This window comes from Paroedura picta, chromosome 1, assembly GCF_049243985.1.
Source record: "Paroedura picta isolate Pp20150507F chromosome 1, Ppicta_v3.0, whole genome shotgun sequence".
Taxonomy (NCBI): Eukaryota; Metazoa; Chordata; class Lepidosauria; order Squamata; family Gekkonidae; genus Paroedura; species Paroedura picta.
In genome coordinates, this window is record NC_135369.1 from 64,608,612 (window position 1) to 64,635,520 (window position 26,909).

Genomic DNA, 26,909 nt, shown 5'->3' on the forward strand with positions numbered 1-26,909 from the left:
AGATGAGCTGTACTTCCAGGGGATCCTCAGGCCACCTGGAGGCTGACATCCCTAATCCTCGGTGGGATACAATGCTACAGAGCCACCCCTCCAAAGCAGCCATTTTTGCCTGGAGAGCTGATCTTTATAGTCTGGAGATGAGCAGCAATTCCAGGAGATCTCCAGACCCAACCTGGATTTGGCTGTCCCTGGTCTAGAAATATCTTTTGAGGTTTGGAAGTGGGGCCTCAAAAATGTGTAATGCCTCCACAGCCACCTAAACCGCCACATGGCACCCCCTTACTTATTTCTGGTCAAGAAAACATTGCAGAGAAGAGGTAAGGTTGCCAGATTGGTGCAGGTTTATGTTCTGGAATTCCACACTACCTGGGTGTGCATAAATCTGACTAGGATCAAGACTGCTGTGCACAGAGAGACCTCCTTTTAGTGTTGCCAGCTTCCTAGTCAGGCACTAAACCCACACCAAAACATGAGCTAGCACCCATTGCATCACAGAATGCAACGGGCTTTACTACTAGTATTCAATAGTTTTCTTCATGAAGTTTTGAGGTTTATTTCCAAGGTTGTATTTGTAGTTTACAAATTGGGGGGGGGCACCTTGAGCAATTGGAAAGGGGGCCAATAAATAATAAAGAAAAAGTGTGGACATATAAGAAACCAAATTTGTTTATAAAAGCTTCCCTGATGAGCTTGTTCAATGAGTCACTACCTAGCTGCCCACTCAGAGTGGGAGGCCCTCCATATCTGTTAATCAGAGGCAAAATATAACAGTGGTGATTAAAACCAATCTGGGGAGCTGGGGGCTGCTTTAAAGAGGAACTGTAGGCTGTGGGTACCTCACTGTCCTAGAGGTAGGGAACATAGTAAACAGTGAGAGGCTGATACCCTCATCAAACCATGAGCTGGCCAAGATTTGTATAGAACTCCTCAGAACTTATCAAAATGAGCCGTGAGGAAGATATTTATTCCGCAGGAAGGTAGACCATTGTGGATAGTGTAACCTGGGTTGGGATGCAGCATCTGTCTCAACACATTGATTATTTAAAAGCGATGCCAAACCAACTCTCCTTAGTTTGTCAGACATTCATTTTGTTCTACGCTGTGTCTGAATTTTAAGCGGTATTTCAGTTCTTCAAACTAATTAAATATCATATGTGAACAGGCAACACAAGGAGACCCTGTTGTTCTCCATAGAGATAAGCCTCCTTTTAAGAAGTTGTAACAGACTTCTGGAAAATGAAGACAGTGCTATGTTAAGACTAGTAGCAATCCTGCTATTTACTCAGGTCTAGCACCTGTTGCCTTGCCTATTTAACTTGTATGCGGAGCACATCATGAGAAAGGCGAGGTTAGATGAGTCACGAATTGGGATCAAGATTGCAGGGAGAAATATCAACAACCTCAGATATGCAGATGATACCACTCTAATGGCAGAAAGTGAAGAGGAACTAAAGAGCCTGTTGATGCGGGTGAAGGAGGAGAGTGCAAAAGTTGGCTTGAAACTCAACATCAAGAAAACAAAGATCATGGCTTCCGGCCCTCTCAATTCCTGGCAAATAGATGGGGAAGAGATGGAGGTAGTGAAAGGTTTTGTTTTCCTTGGCTCCAAGATCACTGCAGATGGGGACTGCAGCAAAGAAATTAAAAGACGCTTGCTCCTGGGGAGGAAAGCTGTGGCAAATCTAGACAGCATCCTAAAAAGCAGAGACATCACCCTGCCAACGAAAGTGTGTTTAGTCAAGGCTATGGTCTTCCCAGTTGCAATGTATGGCTGTGAAAGTTGGACCATAAGGAAGGGCGAGCATCAAAGAATTGAGGCTTTTGAACTCTGGTGCTGGAGAAGTCCCTTGGACTGCAAGACAAACAAACCGGTCAGTCCTAGAGGAGATCAGCCCTGACTGCTCTTTAGAAGGCCAGATCCTGAAGATGAAACTCAAATACTTTGGCCACCTCAGGAGAAGGAAGGACTCCCTGGAGAAGATCCTAATGCTGGGAGCGATCGAGGGCAAAAGAAGAAGGGGATGACAGAGAATGAGGTGGCTGGATGGAGTCACTGAAGCAGTAGGTGCAAACTTAAATGGACTCCAGGGAATGGTCGAGGACAGGAAGGCCTGGAGGATCATTGTCCATGGGGTCGAGATGGGTCGGACACGACTTCACACCTAACAACAACAACAACAACAACAAAGCACCTCCTTGTCGAGTGCAATGAAACAGTTAAGATAAGGAGTAAGGAAAAACATAAAACATCTAGCTGTTTCCAGGTTGTTCTCAGTTTAATTGAGAAGAGACTGAGCACTTGGAAGCTGAATAACAGGGATGTTCTGTTTTGGCCCAAAATCAGGTAACACATTACAAGCAATATCCTCATGCTTCAAAACTAGTTCGCTTTTTCCAAATTGGATTGCATTTATGTTGCTTTTACCAACCCCATTCTACATTATATTTTGTTTAGTTTAAAGCACCCCGCAGGGCACTCCGCTCTGCGGGTATGAATTTACTGGTTGTCCCGGGTCCACGGGATGTTCGCCTGGCCTCGACCCGGGCCAGGGCCTTTTCAGTCCTGGCCCCAACCTGGTAGAATGAGCTCCCAGAAGAGCTAAGGGCCCTGCGGGATCTACCAGCTTTCCGCAGGGCCTGTAAGACGGAGCTCTTCCGCCAGGCATATGGTTGAGGCCAGGGCAGCTCTCCCACAAATCCATCAGAGGATTCCCTCCAATATTGAGATCTCTAACATCGAGATCATTGTTAGATCTATTGTATTGGTGCCACCCTCTTCTGAATATTATTCTCTCCACCAGGCTGAACTTGGGGGGAACTCAAGTAACTAAGATCAGAATTGTGACCACCTCCACTATATGTTATATGTAACTTTTGTTGATGTTAATTGGGGTTTTTATGGGGATTTTATTGTGTTTTAACTATTTGTGTTGTAAACCGCCCTGAGACCTATTGGAGAAGGGTGGTCTAAAAATTAAATATAATAATAATAATAATAATAATAAAGTAAAAATAGATAAAAACACCCCCAGCTAAAACAAAAGATAGCAAGCCCATATCCCTCCCCCTCCCCCCTTAAAAGGTGCCTAGGCGGACTTGCAGGGCATCCTGAAGACCTCCAAGAAGAAGACCACTGTCACCTCTTTCACACAGGTGGAGCCATGATGGAAAATACTAGAGCCTGGTTTTAGTGCAAAAGGAAATATAGAGCTGCCACAGTGACCAGGCCTGCTGAGCTACAAAGGATGGCAACTCCCACCTGGGAGAATCCGTCATGACGGGACTCCTCACCCTTGGAATCTTGTGCCTCTGATAACTTAGACCAGGGGTAGTTAAACTGCGGCCCTCCAGATGTCCATGGACATCTGGAGGGCCGCAGTTTGACTACCCCTGACTTAGACAAATGGAAATGGCCATCACAAGTCCATGTGAGTCCCCCCCCAACAGTAAACTATTTGTGAGCATGATCTTTTAATTACAATTTTTAAATGTGTATTAGTAGCTTCTGATTAAGAATTATGAGTCATGCATGCATGTCAAACAAACAGATTTCAAGGCAGATGATGAAGATATACTATCATCAGTGGTTCATCTGAAAAGAAGTGTTTATCATATTTTGGACTGAACTTCTATGAACTATAGTTCTGTTCCTTTCTGTTTTCACTTGCTTGCAGATATGGCTTCATCCCAATGATTAGTCAACAACTCTGAGTCCCTTTCCTGGTTAGAGATGGAAACATCTCCCCTTTCTGCTTTTGTTCTGTTTTTTGCTTCCATCTGATGTCATCGTGGATGGTTTTAGTCCACACACTTTTGTTGCAGGTAACAATCATTTGTTTCATTTATATATATACATTTCTATGTAACTTGTACACAATTTATACTCACAGCATACATCATTTATATATGTTTGTTTGTTGATAATTTGACACAAATACGATTGAGATATATTTTATGTTGCAGAGGGGAAAATATCAGGATGGGTAACGAAAAACAATGTGAATGTAAAGACTCATGAACACAATGCACACAAGGAAGAAGCAAAATCAAATGGGGGGGGGGGGTTCCAAGCTGCTAAATTCTATACGATCCCTGCCCTTGACCTATGATGTGGTTTACCAAAGCATTTCCTCCCCCCACTTCCCATGCATCCACAAGATTGTCTTTAGTTGCTTGCTACAGTTAAGGTTAAGGCAATCTTGGGAAGATGATGCTGCAAAATTCATGCCAGGTATTTGCTTTCTGCATATAGAAGATGAGCGTAGCCAGTGTGGGAGAAAAAGAAAGCTAGTGGGGGAGACTGGTAAGGATGTCAGACACTAGGGTCTAAGAGGTGCAGGGTCAAACCTCCACTCTGCCAAGAAGCTTGTTGGATGGCCTTGGGCCAATCTCCTTCAGCTTAACCTCCCTACCTCACAAGGTGATAAGAACATAGGATGGGAGAACTGCAAACAGTACTCTGGGTGTGGTCTAACCCAGGGGTAGTCAACCTGTGGTCCTCCAGATGTTCATGGACTATAATTCCTATGAGCCCATGCCTGCAAACACTGGCAGGGTCTCATGGGAATTGTAGTCCATGAACATCTGGAGGACCACAGGTTGACTACCCCTGGTCTACCAATGCTGTATACAGCAGGACTATGACATCTTGTGATTTCAATTTGATGTTCTGTTGATTCAGCCTGACTGCATTTGCCTTCTTTACTGCTGCATCACACTGTCTGCTCATATTTAGCTTACTTTCCACAAGCACTCATTCATTCACACTGTTACCCAGAAGTGTATCTCCCACCCAGTATGCATGCTTCACTTTTTTGTGACCCAGATGTAGAACTCTGCACTTATCCTTATTGAATTGTATCTTGTTCTCATTTGTCCACTTTTTCAGCAAGTGAGAACACATATATATCAATGCCCTGTTCAAAAAATATTAAACTGCTTTAACACTCCTGCATTTCTGTCTCCCTCATAGAATCACAGAGTTGGAAGGTACCTCCAGGGTCATCAAGTCAAACCCCCTGCACGATGCAGGACACTCACAACTACATGCCCACCCACACTAACCCCAATTGATGCCCAAGTGATCCCTCCACCAAATATCTCCAGAATCCAGGTGGGCCTGGAGGAAATTTACATATCATCCCACAGTGGTGATCAGCAATTCCCTGGGTAAGCAAGAAAGGACCACAAGAGATGAACACTGGCACATCCCTTCCTGCCCATGTTTGCAATTTGAGAAGAAATGCTTTTGTCTTCTGGCTTTTCTCTCTGTATGTGTGTGTATGTATAGAGGGGAGTGCTACACAGGCTCCCATTCCCATTCCAAGCAGCTCTTTCCTCCAGGGGAACTGATCTCTGCAATCTGGAGAAAAGCTTTCATTCTAGGGTGCTCCAGGTCCCACCTGGAGGCTAGCATCCATGAACACTGGCACAGGGCCACAGAGACCCCCCTCCCAATCAGAACTTTCATCCTGGGGAAGTGATCTCTGCAGTCTGGAGAAAAGCCTTCATTCTAGGGTGCTCCAGGTCGCACCTGGAGGGTAGCATCCATGTACAGTGACTGGGATGCTAGCCTCCAGCTGGGACCTGGAGATCCCACTTCTGGGGTTTCTTGAAGTTTGAAGAATATTTCAGAGTTTTCTCAAGGGTAAAATGTTGAGAAAAGCTGACATAGCTGCAGTAATTGAGAATCCCTCTGTAAATTCTTTGACACCCAGTGTTTTCATGTTTAATTGTAACGTGCAAGAGCATCCTAGTGCCTGTTGTTTCCCTGGGTGCAATGGGCTTTGCCTGTAGTAATTTATAAATATGTTGAACAACACAGGGTCCAGGGCAGATCACAGTACCACAGGGCCAGCAAGATGGAGCTCTTCTGCCAGATATTTCAGTGAGGTCGGGGCAGTAAGATTGGAGGCCCCTGTTCAGGCTATGCCAGACCGCCCCCCCCCCCCGCCCCCAACACACGATGGTTGCTGTCTGGCAGATCAGGGGAAGAGACGGATAATATTGGACATGACGATTGGTTGGATGCTAGATTTTATGTGTGGCTTTAACTGGGGAGTTTTAGCACATTGTTGTAACCCACTACGAGCCATTCTGGGAGTGGCGGGTTTAAAACCTAATCAATCAATCAACGAATTAATGATGCAAGTGGAGAACTGGAAGAACACAGTAGCACCTCTCCCTTTCCTGGGTAACTCTAATTCTTAAGATTTAATAGTTTCATAGTATGAAATACTTTCTTCTCTTCAGGTGCTTATTCAAGTGGTATTTTACACACTAGGGCCACCAGGGTGTTTGTGTGCAGTACTTCTGGGCCTTTTGCAAAAATGCATGGGATGCTTTCCTCATCTTATTACCTGCAAAGCAGCACTGGCTCTATCTACAGACTTCCTGCTTATTATTGTTGCTTATTTTACCCCATACTTTACTTGCTGAAAAGAATTTATATTTATTTTATGCAAACAGGGCCACAGTGAGAGATTCAGTCTTGTCTCTCAGCCTTTCAGATCAGCATGATCACGAGAGATCTCTAGAAAGGAAGATTAATTAGCTTTCTAAGGTTCTTGCTAGCAGAAATGAGAAGCTAACCTCGAGACTCTGTTGGCAGGAACAAGAGAGTCTGGCTTATGAATAAGAACCCAGTTATCTGCTGCAATTATGAGATTGCTCTTGGAAGTTGGAACTCTGCTTTGCCTCCTCAGCACTTCCCTCTGAAAATCAACAACTTGTTTTTCATCAGTATGTATGGAAACCATCCAAGATGATGCAGAGTCACCTCCAGCTTTCGTATCTCTTTTTGCTGATCAAGGCACAAGTTCAATAAAACTCTATCCACCCACCATTCTGTGGATAACAAAGCTCGTATCTATACGAAAAGGGAGCAACAGTGTAACCTGGGATCTGGCATATCAGTTAATTGCAAGGTAGTTCCAGTCAGTTATATATGCCCTTGTAGTCAATGGAAGTTAATAGGAACATTTCCCAATTTTTATAACAATGTTCCAACAGAGATAAAAGTAACAGGGCAATGGGACAGCCAGAACAGTTTTCCTAGGGTCAGGTTCTGTAGGAAGAAAGAACTCTGGCAGTTGGTAGAAAAACCTGCTGATTCACAAATGGAGGAATTATAGAGAAGGAAATAGCAAGTGTAGGCAAAGCTTATTTAGAAGCATCATTAAGCCATTTCCAGGAAGGTGATTGCCCTAGGCTCAATACTGAGAAAAGCGAGTTCGCTCCCCCCCCCCTCGCCACTTGTGTCCTTACAGAAAATTCTGGGATTTAATAAATGTAAAAGTGATCTCCAGACCAGTGGTCCCCAACCTTTTTATCACCGGGGACCAGTCAACGCTTGACAATTTTACTGAGGCCCGGGGGCGGAGTAGTCTTTTGCCGAGGGACGTCACTGCTGCCTGAGCTCCTGATCCGCTTGCTTTCCCGCCGGTGCCCCTGACTTCCCACTGTCCATTGGGGAGTGCTGCCAGCAGCAACTGCGCAGTGCCACGTTGAGGGGGAGTCCCAGCCATGGCGGCCGCTGGAGAGCACCAAAGGCAAGCAGGCAGCAGAGTGGCAGGGCTGCCCCCGAGGCAGCAGCCGGGGAGGAGGACAAGGAGGAGCCACGGCCCGGTAGCGACTGATCCACGGACTGGTACCGGTCCCCGGACCAGGGGTTGGGGACCACTGCTCCAGGCTACAAAGATCAGTTCCCTGGAAGAAAATTGCAGTTTTTTTTTTGGGGGGGGGGGAGACTCTGGCATCGCATGCCTATTGATCTCCTAAAATTCTGACCTCAGACTCCAGGATTGCCAGACTTCCCTTATGGTGGTGGGAGAAATTTTGTAAATTCAGTGCTGTGTGCACTGTGACACTTTATCATAGAATTTTCAGAGATTTTTAGAGCTACCTAACCTCACTTCTGGGTTTTGCTGGAAGGGCTGTCATGCAATATGTGATGCAGCATGCTCTTGATGTCCCTGTCTCTAAGCTTCTGCTATTTCAGACACAGGTTGGCAACCCTACCAGGTACTTTCCCCCCAAATCTCCAGTAATTTTCTATGTTGGAACTGACAACTTTAGGGGAACCATGAGCATTTGGGTCTATCATCTTTCCCAAACCAACTCTCATGTCAGAGGACAAACTAGTGTTACCATTCTCCAGCTGGGGACTTAAGATCTTCTGAAATTACAATTGTTCTCCAGACCACAGGGATCAGTTACCAACTTCCCCTGGAGAAAAGGGCTGTTTTGGTGAGTCGACTTTATGGAATTATATTCCAGAGATTCCTCTTCTCCCCCAAATCTGACTCTTCCTAAATACCTGCCCCAAATCTCCAGTAATTTCCCAAACTAAGAGTTTGCAGCCCTAGAAAAAGATGTGATTTGGGAGAGGAAGCACACAGACCAGGAGGAATTCAGAACAAGACAACTGCTCAAAGAATCCCGATTCCCAAATTCTTTCTTTCTCTCTTTCTCTCTTTCTTTCTTTCCCAGTAGCAAACATTCCATGGCTTTAATTTTCTGTGCATTCAAGTATGAGTTATGCCAATTTCTTAATGTAGAAAACATAAAGCACCATGTAGATTAATGTAATGACTATGCAAACAGGAACAAAGTACATAAAATACATGAATAATACTTATACAGGAAATAAAAGCCACATTTGAGAACGGTGGACAAATGAGGCTTATAATGAATCTCTGACAAAGCAACTAGAAATAATTTCTCAGCATAATGACACTACAGTGAGTATAAAGCTCTATCACCAAATTACCTCCAAACCACCTAGTTAAAAACTAAACTAAACTAAATCCTCGAAATTCCCCTAAATTACAAGTAATGCATAACTACCAGTGTAGGAGTTCCATGGCCCAGTCCCTTCCAAAGAGAAGGAGAAGGAATTTTTAAGTAAGGACAGAGGTTATTATTTATTATTTATAGTTACATTTATTGACTGCCACTCCTGGACCCTACCAGCTCGTGGAGAGTTACAAAAAATTATAAATACATATTAAAAAGTTACAAAATACAATCCTATAACCAATGGCAAAAAAAAAACAGTCTAAAACCTCTCTTCCGTTTCTACCCACACCCAACCACAACACACAGAGCCCCACACCGCCGTCTCAGATAACCAACAAATTGGGCCTATACAGGGCTTGTTCAGGGAGTGACGTGATCTTCCTAGCCTGGACTCAACCAAATGCCAGCAGAAGAGCTCCATCTTGCAAGCCCTGCGGAACTGTGATACCTCTGGCAGAGGCCAGGCATATCTCCAGGGAACCAGGAACAACCAGCAGGTGCAGAGCAGAGGGCATAAGGAGACAAGCGGTCCCACAAGTAAGTGGGGTCTAGGCTATAAATGGCCTTAAAAATAAGAACCAATACCTTAAACCTGATCTGGAAGCTAACTGGTAACCAATGCAGTTGCCTCAGCACGTTGGATGTGGGTCCTCCAAGATGACCTCATGAGGACTCTAGCAGCTGCATTTTGGACCAACTGCAATTTCTGGTCAGAGATGAGAAAAGACCAGCACAGAGAGAATTACAAAAGTCTAGTCATCACCGTTGCATGGATCACAGTGGCCAGGTGTTCTGGGGACAGGTAGGGCACTAGTAGCCTCGCTTGGCAGAGATGGTAAAATGTCACTTGGGGTACCCTTGTGAGCTGAGCCTCTATAGATAAAGAGGCATCAAAGATCACCCCTAAATTTGTGGTGGATGATAAAGCCATAAGCTGGAGGAATCTGTACTGAGATAAGAAAGGAGGGACAGGAATCCAGCTATCCATCTATACTAGGGTGGAGAGAGATTCAGATAATGCATTTTGCTCTCTTGAAGGTCTAAAAGACAGCACATGAAAAGGAAGGAGTCAGAAGCAAGGAAGTTCTTTGAGAGTAGCAATCTAGGTAACAGAGAGACAGCAGCAGTACAGGGAAAGGGAATGATAGATCCAGATGATTTTATCTGTCTACCTTACTAACTTTAGTACCACCTCTGGAATGAGCTTGGTGCAAAGAGATATTCCACAATATTTCACTTCCAATAACAACAATCTTATTTTCTATTATGTTGGAACAGCGTCATCCAAAGACATATACTAATGATTGACATTTTTCATAAACAACGGCCAAGTATGCCCTGATAATCTTTGTTCAGCGTTGTCTTTGTCCCCCACAAATGAACACAAATGTCCCCCTACTTTAATTATAATTGTGTAATAGGGTAGGCCTCTCTTGGACGCACGTCTTAACATAGGGTCTGTGTGTATCAGAGAAGTTGAGAGCAATATCATAAAGAATTTAGATTCTGCCAACAGGCTAAAACTTCTAAGAGTCACTCAAGGCAGACTTGCCATAGCTAAGACACCAAACTAAGATGCATCCACCCTCATTAGGAATCAGTGGCCACATCAACAGAGGTGATGGGGGTGTAGAAAACCTTGAAGGGTAGTAGTTCCTGGGAAGCAGCACTAGGAGAGAAAGGTGATACTGTTGGAGGATCTTTTGTAGAGAACAGCAGTGCTACTTCAGCTAACCCTAGTTAGTACTGCACAGAAGAAGGTAGTGGTAAACCACTTCTGACCAACTTGTACTTCAAAATCCCTATGATGAGACAATCCAAAATTAAAAAAAAAGATATAGTGCTTGAAGACAAAACCCCCAATCAATCAGCTACTGGGGAAGAACTGAGGACAAGTAGTACTATTCTTAATGATGCAACTGGACTAAAGTCAAAATGATGTTCAGTTGTTGACATGATTCAATGCACAAGGCAAGTCCAAAGCTGTTTGACGCATATCTTAGGAACATGGAATACGAGGAGTATGAATCAAACTGAGCTCAAAACAGGAAAATGAGAAATGGAACGTTTAAACATTGCAATCCTGAGAATGAGGGAACCAAAGGGGACTGGATTAGGACATTTTCAGTCAGAAAACGTCAAAAGCATTTTTTTCAGGAATTGACAAACACGGAAGAAACAGAATTGCTTGAATAGTGAGGTGAGATGTCTGTCTCCTCATGGATAGCCACCCATACTCCCCCTCCCCCTAGACACATTTGCCAGCTGTTTGGAAGCCATCACTGGATGGTTGATGCCTAAAACTCAACCCCTCCAAAACAGAGGTACTGTGGCTGGGCAGGAAGGCGAGAGATCACAGAGCGCACCTTGGCTGGAGTGCAGTTTAACAACTCGCACTCAGACAGGAATTTGGGTGTGATCTTGGATGCCTCCCTATTGATGGAAATTCAGATCATGGGAGTAGCCTGCACGCTGTTTTTCCATCTGCATCAAGCATGGCTACTAGGGTCCTACCTGTTCTTGGATTGCTTGGCCACAGTGATTCATGCAATGGTCAACTCAAGACTGGACTTCTGTGACTTGCTCTACGCAGGTTTACCCTTATCCTTGACCTTGAAATTGCAGCTGGTGCATTTTGGAGGTCGCATAGAATCATAGAGTTGGAAGGTGCCTCATGGGTCATCTAGTCCAATCCCCTGTACTATGCAGGACACTCAAATCCCAATCGCTCATCTACTGTAACCTGCCACCCTTTTGCCTTCACAGAATCAGCCTCTCTGTCAGATGGCTATCTAGCCTCTGTTGAAAAATTCCCAAAGATGAAGAACCCACCACCTCCCAAAGAAGCCTGTTCCACTGAGAAACTGCTCTAGCTGTCAGGAGCTTCTTCCAGATGTTTAGATGGAATTTCTTTTGAATTAATTTCATCCCGTTCGTTCTGGTCTGTCCGTCTGGTGCAACAAAGAACAATTTTGCTCCATCCTCCATATGGCACCCTTTTAAATACTTGAAGATGGTTATCAGATCCCCTCTCAGTCGTCTCATCTCTAGGCTAAACAGACCAAGCTCCCCCAACCTTTATTCATACGTCTTGGTCTCCAAACCCCTCACCATCTCTGTTGCCCTTCTCTGGACATGTTCCAGTTTGTCAACATCCCTCTTCAACTGGGATGCCCAAAATTGAACACAGTACTTCAAGTGAGGCCGAACCAGAGTAAAGCGGTACCATCACCTCCCGTGATCTGGACATGATACTCCGTTTGATACAGCTTAAAATCCCATTTGCTTTTTAAGTCACTGAGTCACACTGCTGACTCATGTTCAATGTATGGTCTACTAAGACTCCTAGGTCCTTTTCGCACATGCTACTGCCAAGATAAGTCTCCCCCATCTTATATTGGTGTATTTGGTTTTTCCTACCTAAATGCAGATCTTTACATTTGTCCCTATTGAACTTCATTTAATTCAGTTTAGCTCACTTCTCGAGCCTATCAAGATCATCCTGTATTCTGTTGCTGTCTTCAGTTGTGTTTGCTACCCTTCCCAGTTTAGTATCATCTGCAAATTTAATAAGTATCCCCTCTAATCCCTCATCCAAATCATTTATAAATATGTTAAACAACACAGGCCCCAGAACAGATCCTTGGGGTACTCCACTTGTCACTCTTTTCCAAGATGCTGAACCATTAACAAGTACCCTCTGGGTACGATTTGTCAACCAGTTATTGATCCACCTGACAGAATTAGGATTCATGCTGCATTTTACCAACTTGTGGGCAAGAATATAATGTGGAACCTTATCAAAAATTTTACTGAAATCCAGATAAACTATGTCCACGGCATTCCCCTGATCCAGCAAGGTAGTCACTTTCTCGAAAAAAGAGATAAGGTTGGTCTGACATGACTTGTTCTTGCGAAACCCATGCTGAGTCTTAGAAATCACAGCTCTCAGTTCAAGCTGCTCAAGGACCGAGTGTTTGATTATTTGTTCCAAAATTTTGCCAGTTATAGATGTCAAGTTGATGGGTCAATAATTACCCAGATCCTCCTTTTTCCTTTTCTTGAAAATGGGGACAACACAACATTTGCCAGCCTCCAATCACCTGGCATCTCACCTGTTGTCCAAGAAGTGTCAAATATAATGGACAGAGGTTATGTCCAACCAGTGCTGAGGCAGCTGCATGGTTACCAGTTGTGGCCTGGATTAAGTTCAAGGTTTTGGTATTGATCTTTAAGGCCATATACAGCCTGGGCCCCACATACCTGAGGAACTGCTTGCCTCCTTATGCCCCCTGTAGGGCTCTTTGCTCTGCGGGTGCTAATCTGTTGGAGGTCCCTGGCCTGAGGGAAGTTTGCCTGGCCTCAACCAGGGCTAGGGCCTTTTCAGTCCTGGCTCCGATATTGTGGAATGAGCTCCCAGGAGAGCTGAGGGCCTTGACGAAGCTGTCACAGTTCCGCAGGGCCTGCTAGACAGAGCTCTTCTGCCAGGTCTTCGATTGAGGCCAGGGCAAGTAAGTTCATGGATCCCTCTCAGGCCAAGTTAGACCATCAAGCTATACCTCCTCCTCCCAAGGTGGGCTGCTGTTGGGGTGAGTAGGGAGAGGGGGTCCTATCACTTTTAAAATACTGGATTGTTTTGAGTTTTAATGGAATTCTAACGGGGTTTTATCTGGGGCATGTGAACATTGTTACCTACCACATGCCATTTGTGGGAGTGGCAGGCTAAAAATCCAAAAATAAATAAATATAGGTCAAGCAATCAGGGACTGTAACACAAAATCTGACCAATTAATATCAAGCAAATGTCATGGAATGTTTATCAGCATAAGTACCATTCATGTTACTAAACCACACTTAACAAGATGTGGTAATCACAGGTGATTCGAAAGTAATGTTGCCAGATTTGGGTTGGGAAATACCTGAAGATTTTGGGGGGTGGAATCTAGAAAGGAACTCAGCAGGATATAATGCCATACAGTTCACCCTCTGAAGTAGCAATTTCTTCAGGGGAACTGATTTGGTCATCTGGAGAGGCATTATAATAGTGGTATCTCCAGGTGTCACTAGGAGGTTTCCAACCCTACTGGTAGAAAACAAAACAATCAAATATTGTAGGAAGATTTGGGCTAGGAACATGAAATGAAGCAGGAGAGAGTGACTCATTGAATTCTGTGAAGACAACTATTTGTTCATAGTGAGCACATGTTTCAGACAACTGAACAGATATGTGAGCATCAACAGATGGACAATATAGAAATCAAATAGATTACATAATTGAAAGCAGAAGATGGAGAAGCTGTATTCTGTTTGATTAAATAAGACCAGGAGCTGATTGTGGTACAGACCATGAACAGTTAATATCAAACATCAAACAAAAACATCAAGCATTCTTAGAATCTAAATAACATTCCTGGATAGTATATATAAAGACTACATAAAGAACAGATTTATATGATTATATGACCAGGTTCAAGTGACTGTGAACTGAACAGAGATTCATTTTGTTACCAATGTCTAATCCTTTTTGAAAACCACCTTCCAAAAACTACTATTTCAATTGTTTTTTAGAATCTCAAAATTCAGCTGCTATTCTATCCAAGGAACTAGTGGTCTCACCGAAAGCATTATTAAGTGTTCAGAGATTAGGGAGGCATTCATAAAGAAAGCACATTAATGTACAGATCATAGAAGAATTTTGGGTCTTTCCACCAGTCTTATTTCCTTACTGTTGTACAGAGAACTCTAAGAAATACTCTCCCCCAGTGCCGTGGGGGTCAGGGGTGGTTACTGATTGGTTCACCGTTATTCATTCGTTATTCCTTTTTAGTGCTTTTAAAAATCTTACTAGATGAATTAATATATGCCAGCAAACTCTGTTTGCATGTTTGCTGAAGGAGAGATCTGGGGGAAAGACTAACTGTGATCTTCCTAATCATGGTATTAAGTGGGTGCAGTCACCTCTCATTTCTGATGACTCATAGAAGGTGCTATGTGTGAATATTGCCCTTGAACCCCAGTCTTGCTCCCTAATTCTCAGGTGATGCCTTTAATTACTATGCCTCTACTATTTAGAGCTGGTCAAGAGTACTTATAAAGGCCCATTAACAATGATTTTATCTCCACTGCACTGCTGGATGATTCATAGTACTTCCTTTTAGCAAAATTTGTACTGGCTGCCAATCTGCAGGTTTAAAATGTTAATGTAAGTGACGTTGTTGAAATTGGTCCACACAGCCTAATATAATTTACTCTGAAAGAAGTCCTCTTTTCACACCAGAGTTCTTGATTTAAATGGAACACTCAGAATTTGAACCTAGACTCTGCAGCATCACTGTCTTAGGGCTCCTTCCCACTTGCTTGGGACTACATCCATGTGAACTCAAAATATTTATGAAGAAGCATGCAAAGGACCGTGCCATATGTGCACCCCCCCATGTGTATCTGGTTAGAGGCTTTTGAGCATTTATTTATGATTGTTATACTTGTTATATTTGTTACAATGTTCCATGTCATTACCCTGTGACGTTCTCTGTAAACGGCACAGAGCCTTATGGAAGGGCGGTATAAAAATCGAAATAAATATTTGGAGAAAGCAGACATAAAATTGGACTTTACCAAGCACAGATTTATGCCATGTGTCTTCCAAGGTGGTCAGAGCACCACAGACTCTCGTCCCTTCTACAGTTTATCTTCCCAATGATGTCACCCAACAAGCTGCACAACAAAGTAGGATCTGACCCAACTCTCCCAGATCCTAGCCCCAAGTCACCACTAGGGGCTGTCCTCCTTAGTCTCCGTCAGGCCTTTTACAAATGAACAGGAACTGTGCTGCCTCAGCCCACTTCGCGACAGGGAATTAATACGCAGGAATAAAAATGCATCAGCCTGTGACCCGGCCTTACTTTTGCAGCAACACACAATTACCGCCCTGGCACGACGCCGCGTCGCAGAAGTCGGGCCCCCGGACCCCGCCCCTTCCCGGGCCCGCTCTCGCCCACGTGGCCCGAGTGTTTGCGCCGCGAGGGGGCGTGGCCCGAGCAGGGCAAGGGCGTCACAGGCAGCATGGCGAAGAGTGACGGCGCGCGAGGCGGGGCTGGGGAGGAGCCACCGCTGGGGCGGGGAAAGAGGCACCCGGAGCGACTCCCTCAGCTGGGCAGGGCGGCGGAGAGCGACGCCGGAGTCGCACAACAAGAGCCAGGCGGAGGCCGTCCCGTTCCCCCCCCTCACCCACCCCCCGGTCGGCGCTTCCTCGGTAGGGGCTGCCGCGCGGTCATTGTCTGCCCCGCAGGTAACGGCTCCTTCGTCGGGGGGGGGGGAGGTGCGGGCCCTTGAAGGGCTTTTCCCCCGGAGCCCCCTCGTTGCCTCGAAGGAGCGCCGTCGCTCCCCCCCCCCCGGTTGTGGCTGCCTTTGTGCGCCCCCCCCCCGCCCTCCGTTCCCCGCAACAGCACAATAGCGCTCCCGCCCGCCCGCCCTTGACATCATCCGGCGCCCCCCTGCCTTCGCTTCGGCGCCACCGTGGCCAGCATCGCCTCTCGCCACCCCGACCCTCAGCGGCCGGGCCAGCGCCCCCAAGAGGGCAGCGCGCTGTGCCCAGGCCGGTCCCCCGGCAGCAGCGCCCCTCCCTCCCACCCACCCACCCACGCCGGTTTCGTGTGGGCCTCCCTCTCCTGCCCGCTCTCCGGACTCCCGAGCGGCGACTTGTGTCTTGACAACGGCCGTAAGCAGATCTCTGCTCCGCGTCCCCTCCGGTTAGGCTCTCCCTGCCCCCCGCCCCCCGGGGTAAGGCTTCCTTGGGCCGAACTCCGCCGCCCCCGGCATTCGCCCTGGCTGCCTCTAAAGCCCGCTCTCCTGCCGTTGCAGCCGCGGCGCAGCGCCTGAGCCAAAGGGACGGTGCTGGGCTTCCCCCTCATCAGGGCCTGAAGCGAGGAGAGACTCTTTGCCGGGAAGGGGAGGGCCGGGGCTGTGCTGGGAGGCGGTTGCGCTCTCCCCTGCCTGCTTGCGCGGTGCTCCTGACTCGGGGCCCGCAGCTCTCTGTCCCGTCAGCTGTTTCCTGTTATTTGTTGTCGAATCGCCTGTGCTGCTGGGAGAGCCTCATTCTCATCGCAGACAGAGGCAGAGCCTGTACTGATTGGATCCCTGCAGACCACGTGGCCACCGTGCACCCTTGCTCTGTCTCCTTTGTATACTTACTGCGTGAGGAGGAGGAGGATAGGGGTAGGGACTGTGCGTTCGGCAGCCGCAGCCTACACCTTTGGCAGTGCTCTGCGGTGTTGGTTTCTTGAAGAGGTTGTTGCTGCGCTGATGGTGCTACTGTTCTCTTCTGAACAATAAAACAGGCTGCCCTCCCCTTTGTTTGTGATTTGGCTGGCATGCGCTCAGCATTTGCTCATTGTCCCTCCCTCCTCTCTTAAAACAATAAACAATTGTTACCTGAAGAACATCACAATAACGAATTATTTATTATAGTCATAGACCAGCACAAACATTATAGAATCTTACAGAGAGTGAGGTATAGTAGTAAAGAGTGACAGATTAATATCTGGGTGACCCAGATGAGACTCCCCACTTGGGCCATTTATTTATTTTATTTTTATTTTATCTATACAAGACCCATGGCCTTGGGTCAGTCACAGTCAGTCTAATCCTTGTCCCTAACTCAGAAGTTACAACTGCTTCAGAATGCACCTGCTTGGGTTGTCACGGGGATCCTGTGGAGAGCCCACATTCAACCTGTTCTACAGCAGCTGCATTGGTTGCTAGTTTGTTTATTTAGATTTTTATACCGCCCTTCCCTACGGCTCTGGACAGTTTGTATAAAACATTTTGGAACATTTACATGGAACAGTATCAAAATCAATATAGCAATAACATACCAACTAGAACAGTATTTCAACAATAACTTTGATATTCCCTCAGTAGGTTCGATCTCTCAGGGGGGGGGGACTGTAGATGTTATGGGTCAGTCAACCTCACCAAATGCCTAGTTGAATTGCAGATCAGGTTTATGGTGTTGGTTTTTACCTTTACCTCTACATGCCTTAAGAATGTTCTGGTCTGCTAATACCAACTTGCTGGTGGTCCCCGACCCCAGAGAAGTTTGCCTGGCCTTGACCAGAGCCAGGGCCTTTTTGGCCTTGGTTCCAGTATGGTGGAATGAGTTGCTAGTTAAAATTAGGGCCCTTTTAGAACTATCAGATGTTCTAATTTAGCAAGAATCCAAATGTGTATTTATAAATTGATCAAATGCTTTTTCAGATCCTTTAAAATGTTCAGTTAAGAGATCTGCAGATATTTGCATAATGAAGCTCACTATTAAACTTCTGATTTATCACATTGGCCCAATTATACATATTTACTCAGAAGTTATTCTCACTCCTTAGCATCACTCCGAAGCAGGCAGTTGAGCATAGGCCTTGATGAGGACTTGTCCTCCAAAGCATTTCCTATTTTCATTGAGTGCTGGTGAAGCAACATTACTTGAGATTTTCCTGTTATGGTATACACACAATATTAACATTAGTACACAACTAGAAATAAAGCCCATTTTATTCTGCAATAAAATGGGCACTAGGAGCCGGTCTTCTCTCGGCCCCGGGAGCAGCATCACCGCAGCGAGGCCACTCCCGGGGGCGAGAGAAGGCCGGCTCCCGCCTCCCCCACCCTCCCCGAAGTCCTGAACGGCGTTCTCTTGCCCCCATGAGCGGCCTCGCTGTGGCCACCCTGACTTCCCCTGACTTGCTGCCGCCTTCTGGGGGGGGGGCGCTGCCAGCAGCAGCTGCGCAGTGCCACACCGAGGGGGAGCCCCAGCCATGGTGGCCACTGGAGAGCACCAAAGGTGAGCCGGTGGCAGAGTAGTAGGGCAGCCCCCGAGGCAGCAGCCGGGGAGGAGGACAAGGAGGAGCTGCAGCCCGGTACCGACTGAACCCTGGACCGGGGGTTGGGAACCACTGATATAAACAATAGTACATGGAGGATGCTTGAACAAATCTGTCACTGAATGCTGTGTGTGCAGAGAATCTGATGCTCTGTTTTTTTTTAATTGTAATGAGCCAAGAATTACTTGGAGCTCATGAAGAAAGAGGAATTAGAAGGTAGAACCACTGATGATATCATGACTATGTGTTCTAAGTATATGCTTTTTATTCTAAAGTTCAAGGAAAGCATTATATGTATAAACAGAAGATTATGAAAATGATTGGTTGCCCTGAGAATTGACAAGTTTTTCATTTCTAAATCTTTACCACTGGCTCTTAAAGTTAAAAGATCCATCTGGATAGCACTGTCCGGGTCTACGCTCTGCTGTCCGGGTCTGTCCGGCCCTCGGAGTCCACAGGCAGCGGGCCAATCCGGATTGGGACCACCCCTACAGCGCCTAGCTCCCCCAGCCACGTGGTGCCACTCGCCAAGCCTTGCCGCCGCGCACCTCCTGGCCACCAAGGGCTCCGCTTGGCCGACTTGCCTCCTTCCACAACTGCCCGGCCGCAGGCCCTCCCCGTGCTCTCCACCGCTCGCCCACCTTCCCGGCGGCCTGGCCACCAACGACCTCCTGGTCACCTCCAGTACGTCTGCCCCCCCCCTTAGCCCGCTCTACCTGCTGATTCCCGCTAGCACCCATTGCATTCCTGAATGCAATGGGCTTTTTGGCTAGTGTGTAATAATGTTGTGTTCAAGTAGTTCAGCTTAATAATTGGTTGTTTTTATATGTAACCTGTTTAAAAACCAACGCAACAATATTAAAAAAAGGCTAGTCACAATGCAACTTTTAATGGGGTGAAATATTTCTGCAGGTTAGGTCTTCATGGTGTGTGCATTTTTAAGTATTGTTCAACTCAACTCACCTCATGTTTATGGGTTCTAGATCTAGCCAGCAACAGTATTGGTTATTTCACCATAACAAGTGAGGCTGAGGATTTTTGGTAGTTACTAATGTGTTGAACAATTATTTCATATCCATCTGAACAACCTGAATGGGAAAGGTCTCATTGTATTGTTGAAATGGCCCTCATCCTCTGTGGAGGGTGCATTCCAAAGATAGTGTGGGATACTTCCATTCTGTCCCTTGGCCTCTGGTTTCTGGTTTTTAATTGTCTGTCTTGTCCCCTGTAATGATTACGCTTGAATCTACTGCATGGATCCTGCAGATATTTGAAGCAACTAGCACCCAACTCTACCACTTTTTCCAGGGAAGCAATGGATGTTTTAAACTAGAGCTGGAGGCAGTAATGGGCTGGATGAAGGGTTGCCAACTGAAATGCAATCCATACAATGAATGGAAAGGTTGGGGGGAGGGGGACCTGAGAAACTTTGAGGAATGGGGAATGGTAATTTTCCAATGTGTAAAATGTGTTTAAAGACAAAAATGTACTCATTCAGAATGCATAGCATGAAAATGTTACGTGTCAGGAAGTCTGCAACATTAGGTATGCATTTTCAGGGTTTGTAGATGATTTTTTGGCAGCAGTTAATACACCATTATTTATCAAACCATTTATCACTCACTTTCCTTCCCAGCTCAAGGTGCAAACACAAATTAAATAGCTCCCTCCCCCCCTAAAAAGATGCTTGCAGCTGTCTACGTTACAAAGTTATATAGACTTTTTTCATATACCATTTAAACTCCTACTTTGACTTATTTTCCCACTTGTGGCAATTTGGTTGTGAAGCAACCAGTTCAGCATATTTAGAACGTGACTCTTGCACATTTATCTCTGATTGGAAAGTACCCTGCTTCTCCTTTCCACTAGAATGTGTGCATGTGTGTATATGGAGGGAAATTATATTAGCTATTTACAGTAATTTCACATCAGGTCTACACCCCTTGCCCCTAAATTGCTTTGCTGCTATTGTCTCAGCTGCTGTCTTTGCTGAGGCTTTGATACACATGGGAGAGGCTTATTTATCGAGAACCCTAGTATCTAAACATCACATATTTCTTTTACAGCGTCATTCCTTCATGTATAGTGTTGATTTTAAACAGCTAGTATCCAAGTGGTAATGTTCAGAAGTGTCCAGAATAGTATGGTGAGTCTGCCTCTGAGGCAAAGTACTGGATGAAAATCTCCAAGGAAACATTTATCTGCTTTTTATTGCTCCACCTTCTGGAAAAGGTTTTATTACATGCATTTCAGGACTGATCTAATCTCTTTCTACTTTCAGTGCTCAAGCAGACATTGACAATGGGTCGGATTTTCTTGGATCATATTGGTGGCACTCGCCTGTTTTCCTGTGCCAACTGTGACACAATCTTGACTAATCGCTCAGAGCTCATATCTACCCGTTTCACAGGGGCTACAGGACGAGCCTTCCTTTTTAACAAGGTTAGTGGGGGCTCAAGTCTTGCAAGCTTTCTGCAGGAATGCAGTGCTACTCATATAAAAAATGGTACCCCGTGGGTTCTATGGTATATAAACCCTAAAATGGAACTTGAAAGCTTGAAGTGTCTTAAAATAGTATCCTATCAAGGTTTTTTGTACCTATATATAAGAACATTGGGTCCACACATTTCTGTTTCACTGTTTTTGCAAGTGCTGACAGCACATTCTTTCCATTTGGAACTGATACCGTTTAAAAATTGTTGTATATGAAGAAGCCCTTATATGTCACTTAAGTAATTTTTAAAAAGGTGCAGAGACACTTAAAAACCTGAGCAAGTAATAAGACAGATACTGGTGGTGTCATAATTGAAGATGCTTTAGGATGCTTAGGGCTGATCCTGCGTTGAGCAGGGGGTTGGACTAGATGGCCTGTATGGCCCCTTCCAACTCTATGATTCTAAGATCAGTGTTGATATAAAATATTTTATTTATTCATTTATTTATTTAATTACATTTATATACCATCCTCCCTTGTGGCTCAGGGCGGCTCCCAATAAAATTCGTGGCTCAATACAGAGAACATATAATAATTGAGAACATATATGTTACTACAATTGTCTACTGACAGCAACCATCAGACCATCAGTGTGCCTGATATATTTGCCCTTTTGCCTCTCACAGGTGGTCAATTTGCAGTACAGCGAAGTGCAGGACCGGGTGATGCTCACTGGCCGCCACATGGTTCGTGATGTGAGCTGTAAGAACTGCAACAGCAAGCTAGGTTGGATCTATGAGTTTGCCACTGAAGACAGCCAGCGCTATAAGGAAGGCCGTGTTATCTTGGAAAGAGCGTTGGTCCGTGAGAGTGAAGGGTTCGAGGAGCATGTTCCATCTGATAACTCCTGAATGGATACATCTTTGTCTTTGGGCTTTCTCTGTTAAAACTTAAAAAAGAGAAAAATCAACAAAAAAAATCTACTTACATACACTGTCACCTTAGCATCAGCGTTGGATTTGTGAACTACAGAGTGGAAAAGATTGTGAGAATTTCAGATGGAATGTTCCATTTCTTTTCTTTTTTCTCCTTTTTTTTGCCCCCTTTCTCTTCAGGAGTATAAGGATAATGTTGTATGGATGCTGTAATTTTGTTATCTCTCTTGCAGTCTCAGATATGTGAGCCTTCACATTTAGGAACCATCTGAAAGTAAAGTGAACTTAGAAGAGAAATAAATTGGTGGGATTTTAGTTTGCAAAAACCCTGTTACATCAGAAGGAAATTTTTAGTCTAGCACTTATTTTTAATTTATTCTCCAATGTTTGTATTTAATTTTAATTTGTTTTTAGCAAGACTTTTCACCTGATCTGCTGGTTTAAGAAGAGATCTGATTTTGTGACGAATGCTAAAGGTCCAGTGTTTAGTCCAGTTTGTGCTGGCCGTTAGTTCATATTCTTGGTGGGATTTGTTGGTAGGACAGAGCTTGTGCTCGTCTGTCTCATTTTTTGTTATCCAAATATGTTGTCATTCCTCATTTAAACCTCTTTTCAACCATATGACTTGTGGTTTTGTTTTTTTAAATAAAGGGCAAAGTGCTGCTCTCTCCATTTCCCAGTTGTAACCTACTCAACAATAATATAAGTGACTGTTAAGTCTTGTGTTGCTTTGTGTTGGTAGTGATGGAGGAAGAGCAGCTACCTTTTGCCAAAGCAATTTTTTCACTTTCCCCTCTCTTGGTTGACCTCTGAAAGAGTTTCAACTTTTCCACTTAATTTTATAACCTTTTCCCGGTAATCTTTAGCTTTGCATTAAAAAATAGAAGAAGTGGGCCATAAGAAAGGAAAGCATGCCAGCATGTATAGTCTTGTATACAGCCAGGCATCAAATCTGCATCTGTTTAAATGGCTAACAGATTGTCCTCAAGTGCTGCTTTCTAATGTCAGAGCTCTTAGTTGCATCTTACCATGGTGGTGCTGCGCCTTTACTGTTTTCACCAGCACAACAAGCTTATCTGGCAAGTAGGTGCTTGCTGTAGCAGTTACTTGTGTTGAAAACTTGCTCTTTTGAGCAAACCTGTAGACTCTCTTTAATCAGTGATGACCAAACATTGCTATCAGTATGTCCTGCCAAGTTATTCTTATCATTTTGGGAACCTAAGAGCTGTATTTTAAAGGATTAATCACAATCTTACACTTATAAGTGCTAGATATTTCATAGGCAAGGTGTTTGCCTTACTGAACCAGATTCTTAAAGACCTGAGAGTATTATATTCCTGTGAATGAACAAGGAATACAAATTAGCCATCATTTTGTCTGGAAAAATAATGCTCATAACTACAGTCCTAACTGCACTTCCATCAGCTTAGAGTAGGGTGATCTGCCTGTGCAGATGCCTTTAGGATAGCGTTTCCTAAGCCACCCCTCCCCAAATATGACTAGGAAGCGAGGTGTTGGGAGGCAGGGCACCACTCACACTCCTCAGATAGGGTTCGCTGCTTTTTTGTTCATCTGAGCTGCAGTTTGGGCAGCCCTGTTAGCTTGAACTTGAAGTAGCTTTAATATGCAACTTAGAAGGAGAACATGTAGATTTGTGTCTTGGGGCTAAGTTGAATCAGGATGCTTGAATAATAGTGTGCTTGTGCCTCAGATTAGTAAACTTCAGTAGATTGCCATTCTATTATATGGAATATTTTACTAACCTGGCAACTTCTCATTGGCACAGTCGTTGATGTACTCTACATGTATTTTTGATGTTGCAGTACAATAAAGTTTGTTTTGTCCTGCATTTTCTGACCATATGATTCACTTCTTCAAATGTACCTCTTGAAACTCTATGAATAAACGCTCAAAATCAGAGTTCTGAGTACTGACAACCTTTTCTTGATATTTGTTCAGCCCATGCTGAACACATAGAATTTGTAACCATGATTTTCCACCCATCATTTCTCCAACTGACAGACTTTCTGATCCTTGTTTTGAATCAGTTCACATGCATTATGATTCTTCCATTAACAGTCCATACAGAGAAAGATGTTTTGATGTATCAAGATGATATATATCCATATATCTTTTCATCAAAGAATGGGTTGGGAAGTTCTTGCATTTTCTAATGAAATGTGCAGCTTCATATATGAGGTCTGTCTTTCTACAAAGTAAAACTGCTATACAATACACTGCCCTTAGTTCTGTCAAGTGTTTTGCCACTCCCTCAACATGGTAGAACTCAGGTAGTTCATGCAATACCTGATGCTACAACTTAAAGTTGCACATACTGTGGGTTCACTGCCAGCTTTAGGGTGTCTTATTTTGTAAGACACCTACTTTGCATCACTGGCTGGATTGTACTCTTCCCAAATGGAAACTCTCATTGCTTCTGTTAGTTTATGCTTCTGTTAGTTTAGTCACTTAACAAAACAGAATTATTCTGTATTATCCAGATGGCAATGGTGTGTATTGTTTTATTGCTAGAAGTTTTGTTTAGCATTTTGCTACCAACTGGCAGTTTGAATGCTGCGATAGGAACTGCTGTATGACCAGCATAGGCTCTGTAGTATGCACAGCTGGTTTCTGGCACTGAACAAAGGAGTGTTCTTATTTCAAAGAGATTTCTGGAACTTGAGGGGGTGCTTATAAAGTGTTAGGAGATATATATATATATATATACACACACACACACACTTTTTTTTTTTTGCTGGTATAGACACCCTGAAAAGTCCTTCTGTGTTTCATTTCTGCTGAGGGTAAGTTGAAGTTGTTCTTGTACTAACTTAAGGGGAAAGGAAAACTGAATTTGGAGGTAGAATGTCGATGTCTGATAGTACAGCAGAGTGCGTGTTCTGAGGCACCATCTTATTCACAAGTAGTCAACATGCATTTGCATTACCATGGGGAAAGGGTGGGGCATATGTAATTCAAGCCATTAAATACAAGTTCTTATGAACTTCTTAATGAGTGACAGCATTGGACAGCAAGGTGGGGAGTTCTACAGAAATAGAGGCAGGTTTTACAGATTTCTAAAAACAACATTGGCCATATTGGGTGTATAATAGATTTTTTTTTGTTTGAAACTGCTGTTTTACAAGTGGTTGCAGTGATTTAAATGGGAGGGTTGGTACTGAACTAGGGAGGGAGAAGGCCTGTAAAATCCTTTTCCTCATATTTTACTCACCCAAACATCCCCAATGTATCTTATAAAGAATTACAAGTACTTGCTTTCCACCTGCCCCCCAGTGTGGATAAAAGTTGTTTGTGTGAGTGTGGGGGGAAAGGCTTTGGGTAAAGAGAAAGAGTTGGGTAGCCTCTTTCATTTTGTGCCAGACTCCCACTGTTAAATTGTAGCTGCTTTTTGGGGGGGGGGGGCGGGGGGGGCTGACACAATTGGAAACTGTCTGCTACATGTCTTTTAAATGATTTTATAGAAATGCAGGCAGACTTGTGGCTAGGTTTTTGAGAAGTATTGCTGCCCTAGAGGTGACTACCTCATTTTCCTCTTGATACACCTGGCATGGAAATAATATTTTTGCAGGGATTTGGACTCTTGCCTATTTTTCCCCAATCTAATTTCTTCAAGTTGTGAGCCATAGATCAGTATCCCCTTACAACAGTAAGTCAAGAGATGTTGTATAACTCTTGTGTGTGTGGCTTCACAGAATCCAGTAATCTTATTCAAAAGCATCCAGGAGGTATTAAGAATAGTGAAAACAATGTACAGCCCCATCTGCAATGTTGGCATTGTACAGCTATTATGATATTTGGCATGAGAGCATACGAGGATGTTTATGGTTAGGATAACTGAGTCATACCAATCCTCTGATTTAATTGTGGTCTGGCTTCAACATTCTTTTGAGGTAACTCTCACACTGAAAGATGAAGAGAGATTATTGTGGTGATTCATACACCCCAAATAATAGATGTTTTGTAATGTAGAAGGCTGCAAACTTAAATGGACTCCGGGGAATGGTAGAGGACAGGAAGGCCTGGAGGATCATTGTCCATGGGGTCGCGATGGGTCGGACACGACTTTGCACATAACAACAATAACAAATGTAGAAGGCTAAATGGAGAATGTTGCACAGCTTTAAAAATAATGGATTTTGTGTGCTTTGCAGAAGTAGATCCCTAATACTGAGCATTTAGGAAAGTTATGAATGCTGGATCACTTATGTTTCTGAAGTAGATTAACATCCTAGAGTACGTGAGGATTTATGGTGCCAGCCTTTTGTGGACAAATACTATTCGTCTTTAAGAGCTGTCCCAGCAGCCGGATGAGAACAGAGTGATGGGAAGCTGATGTCAGTGAAACTCTTCAAATACATGTTGGTTGTGATTTTTGTTTATGTGTTGACTTCTAAACAGGTGAGCCTTGTTGGTGTAAGCAGCCAGAGGGCTTCCAGTCCTGGAGTCCAAATAGATCACCTCAGGCATAGGCAGAATATTAGTAGTGCCTACACGAATGCCTACTGTTTAGTTTCACATAAATTACCCATTTCAGTAAGAACAATTTTTGCAGCAGGCAGACTCAAACTGTTTTTTCCAGAAGAAGCCCATTAAAAACACCTCTGTTGGTCTACCTCTCTTAGGGTTGGCTTGCTCCCCTGTCCGGGCCAGTCAGCCCTCTGGGAGAAGGGCTGAGTCTGATAGGGGAGGTGGTGATGCCTGGTTCAGCCTGCATGAGACAAGACAGAAGGTGGTACCCAGCCAGACCCTACACAAGGGACATAATTCTCCCAGGGGAGAGGAAGCTGGGGTAGGGAAGAATAGAAAACTGAACACAAGGAGGTGATAAAGGTAAGTCTGTTGGTG

The 26,909-nt window shown here is 44.4% G+C and overlaps 1 protein-coding gene and 2 long non-coding RNA genes across 8 annotated transcripts in view; 2 read left to right on the forward strand and 1 right to left on the reverse strand.

Moving 5' to 3' along the window:
- LOC143839316 (uncharacterized) overlaps positions 1–12,877 on the forward strand; it is a 57,625-nt gene extending 44,748 nt beyond the window's left edge. Inside the window, exons 3-5 of one of the 2 annotated variants that reach the window (XR_013231684.1) lie at positions 3,675–3,822; positions 4,973–5,169; positions 11,566–12,877. This is a non-coding gene — a long non-coding RNA (uncharacterized LOC143839316). Of the gene's footprint in view, positions 1–3,674; positions 3,823–4,972; positions 5,170–6,610; positions 7,295–11,565 lie in introns of those variants that run through there. The other variant, XR_013231683.1, reaches the window with a different exon arrangement.
- LOC143839325 (uncharacterized) overlaps positions 1–17,140 on the reverse strand; it is a 50,754-nt gene extending 33,614 nt beyond the window's left edge. For 2 of the 3 annotated variants that reach the window (XR_013231688.1, XR_013231687.1), the window contains exon 1: positions 15,702–15,814. This is a non-coding gene — a long non-coding RNA (uncharacterized LOC143839325). Of the gene's footprint in view, positions 1–15,701; positions 15,815–16,989 lie in introns of those variants that run through there. The other variant, XR_013231689.1, reaches the window with a different exon arrangement.
- Positions 15,888–23,963, forward strand: YPEL5 (yippee like 5). Of its 3 annotated transcripts, none has more exons than XM_077341130.1 (3): positions 15,888–16,051; positions 20,956–21,116; positions 21,795–23,963. In XM_077341130.1, the coding sequence occupies exons 2-3, from the start codon at positions 20,976–20,978 to the stop codon at positions 22,017–22,019; spliced, it is 366 nt and encodes a 121-aa protein (XP_077197245.1). In that variant the 5' UTR covers positions 15,888–16,051; positions 20,956–20,975; the 3' UTR covers positions 22,020–23,963. The 3 variants fall into 3 exon arrangements, with proteins under 3 accessions (XP_077197245.1, XP_077197235.1, XP_077197253.1); XM_077341120.1 differs by having other exon boundaries at positions 15,891–16,087; XM_077341138.1 differs by lacking the exon at positions 15,888–16,051 and adding an exon at positions 19,057–19,358.
- Positions 23,964–26,909: the final 2,946 nt, after the last annotated feature.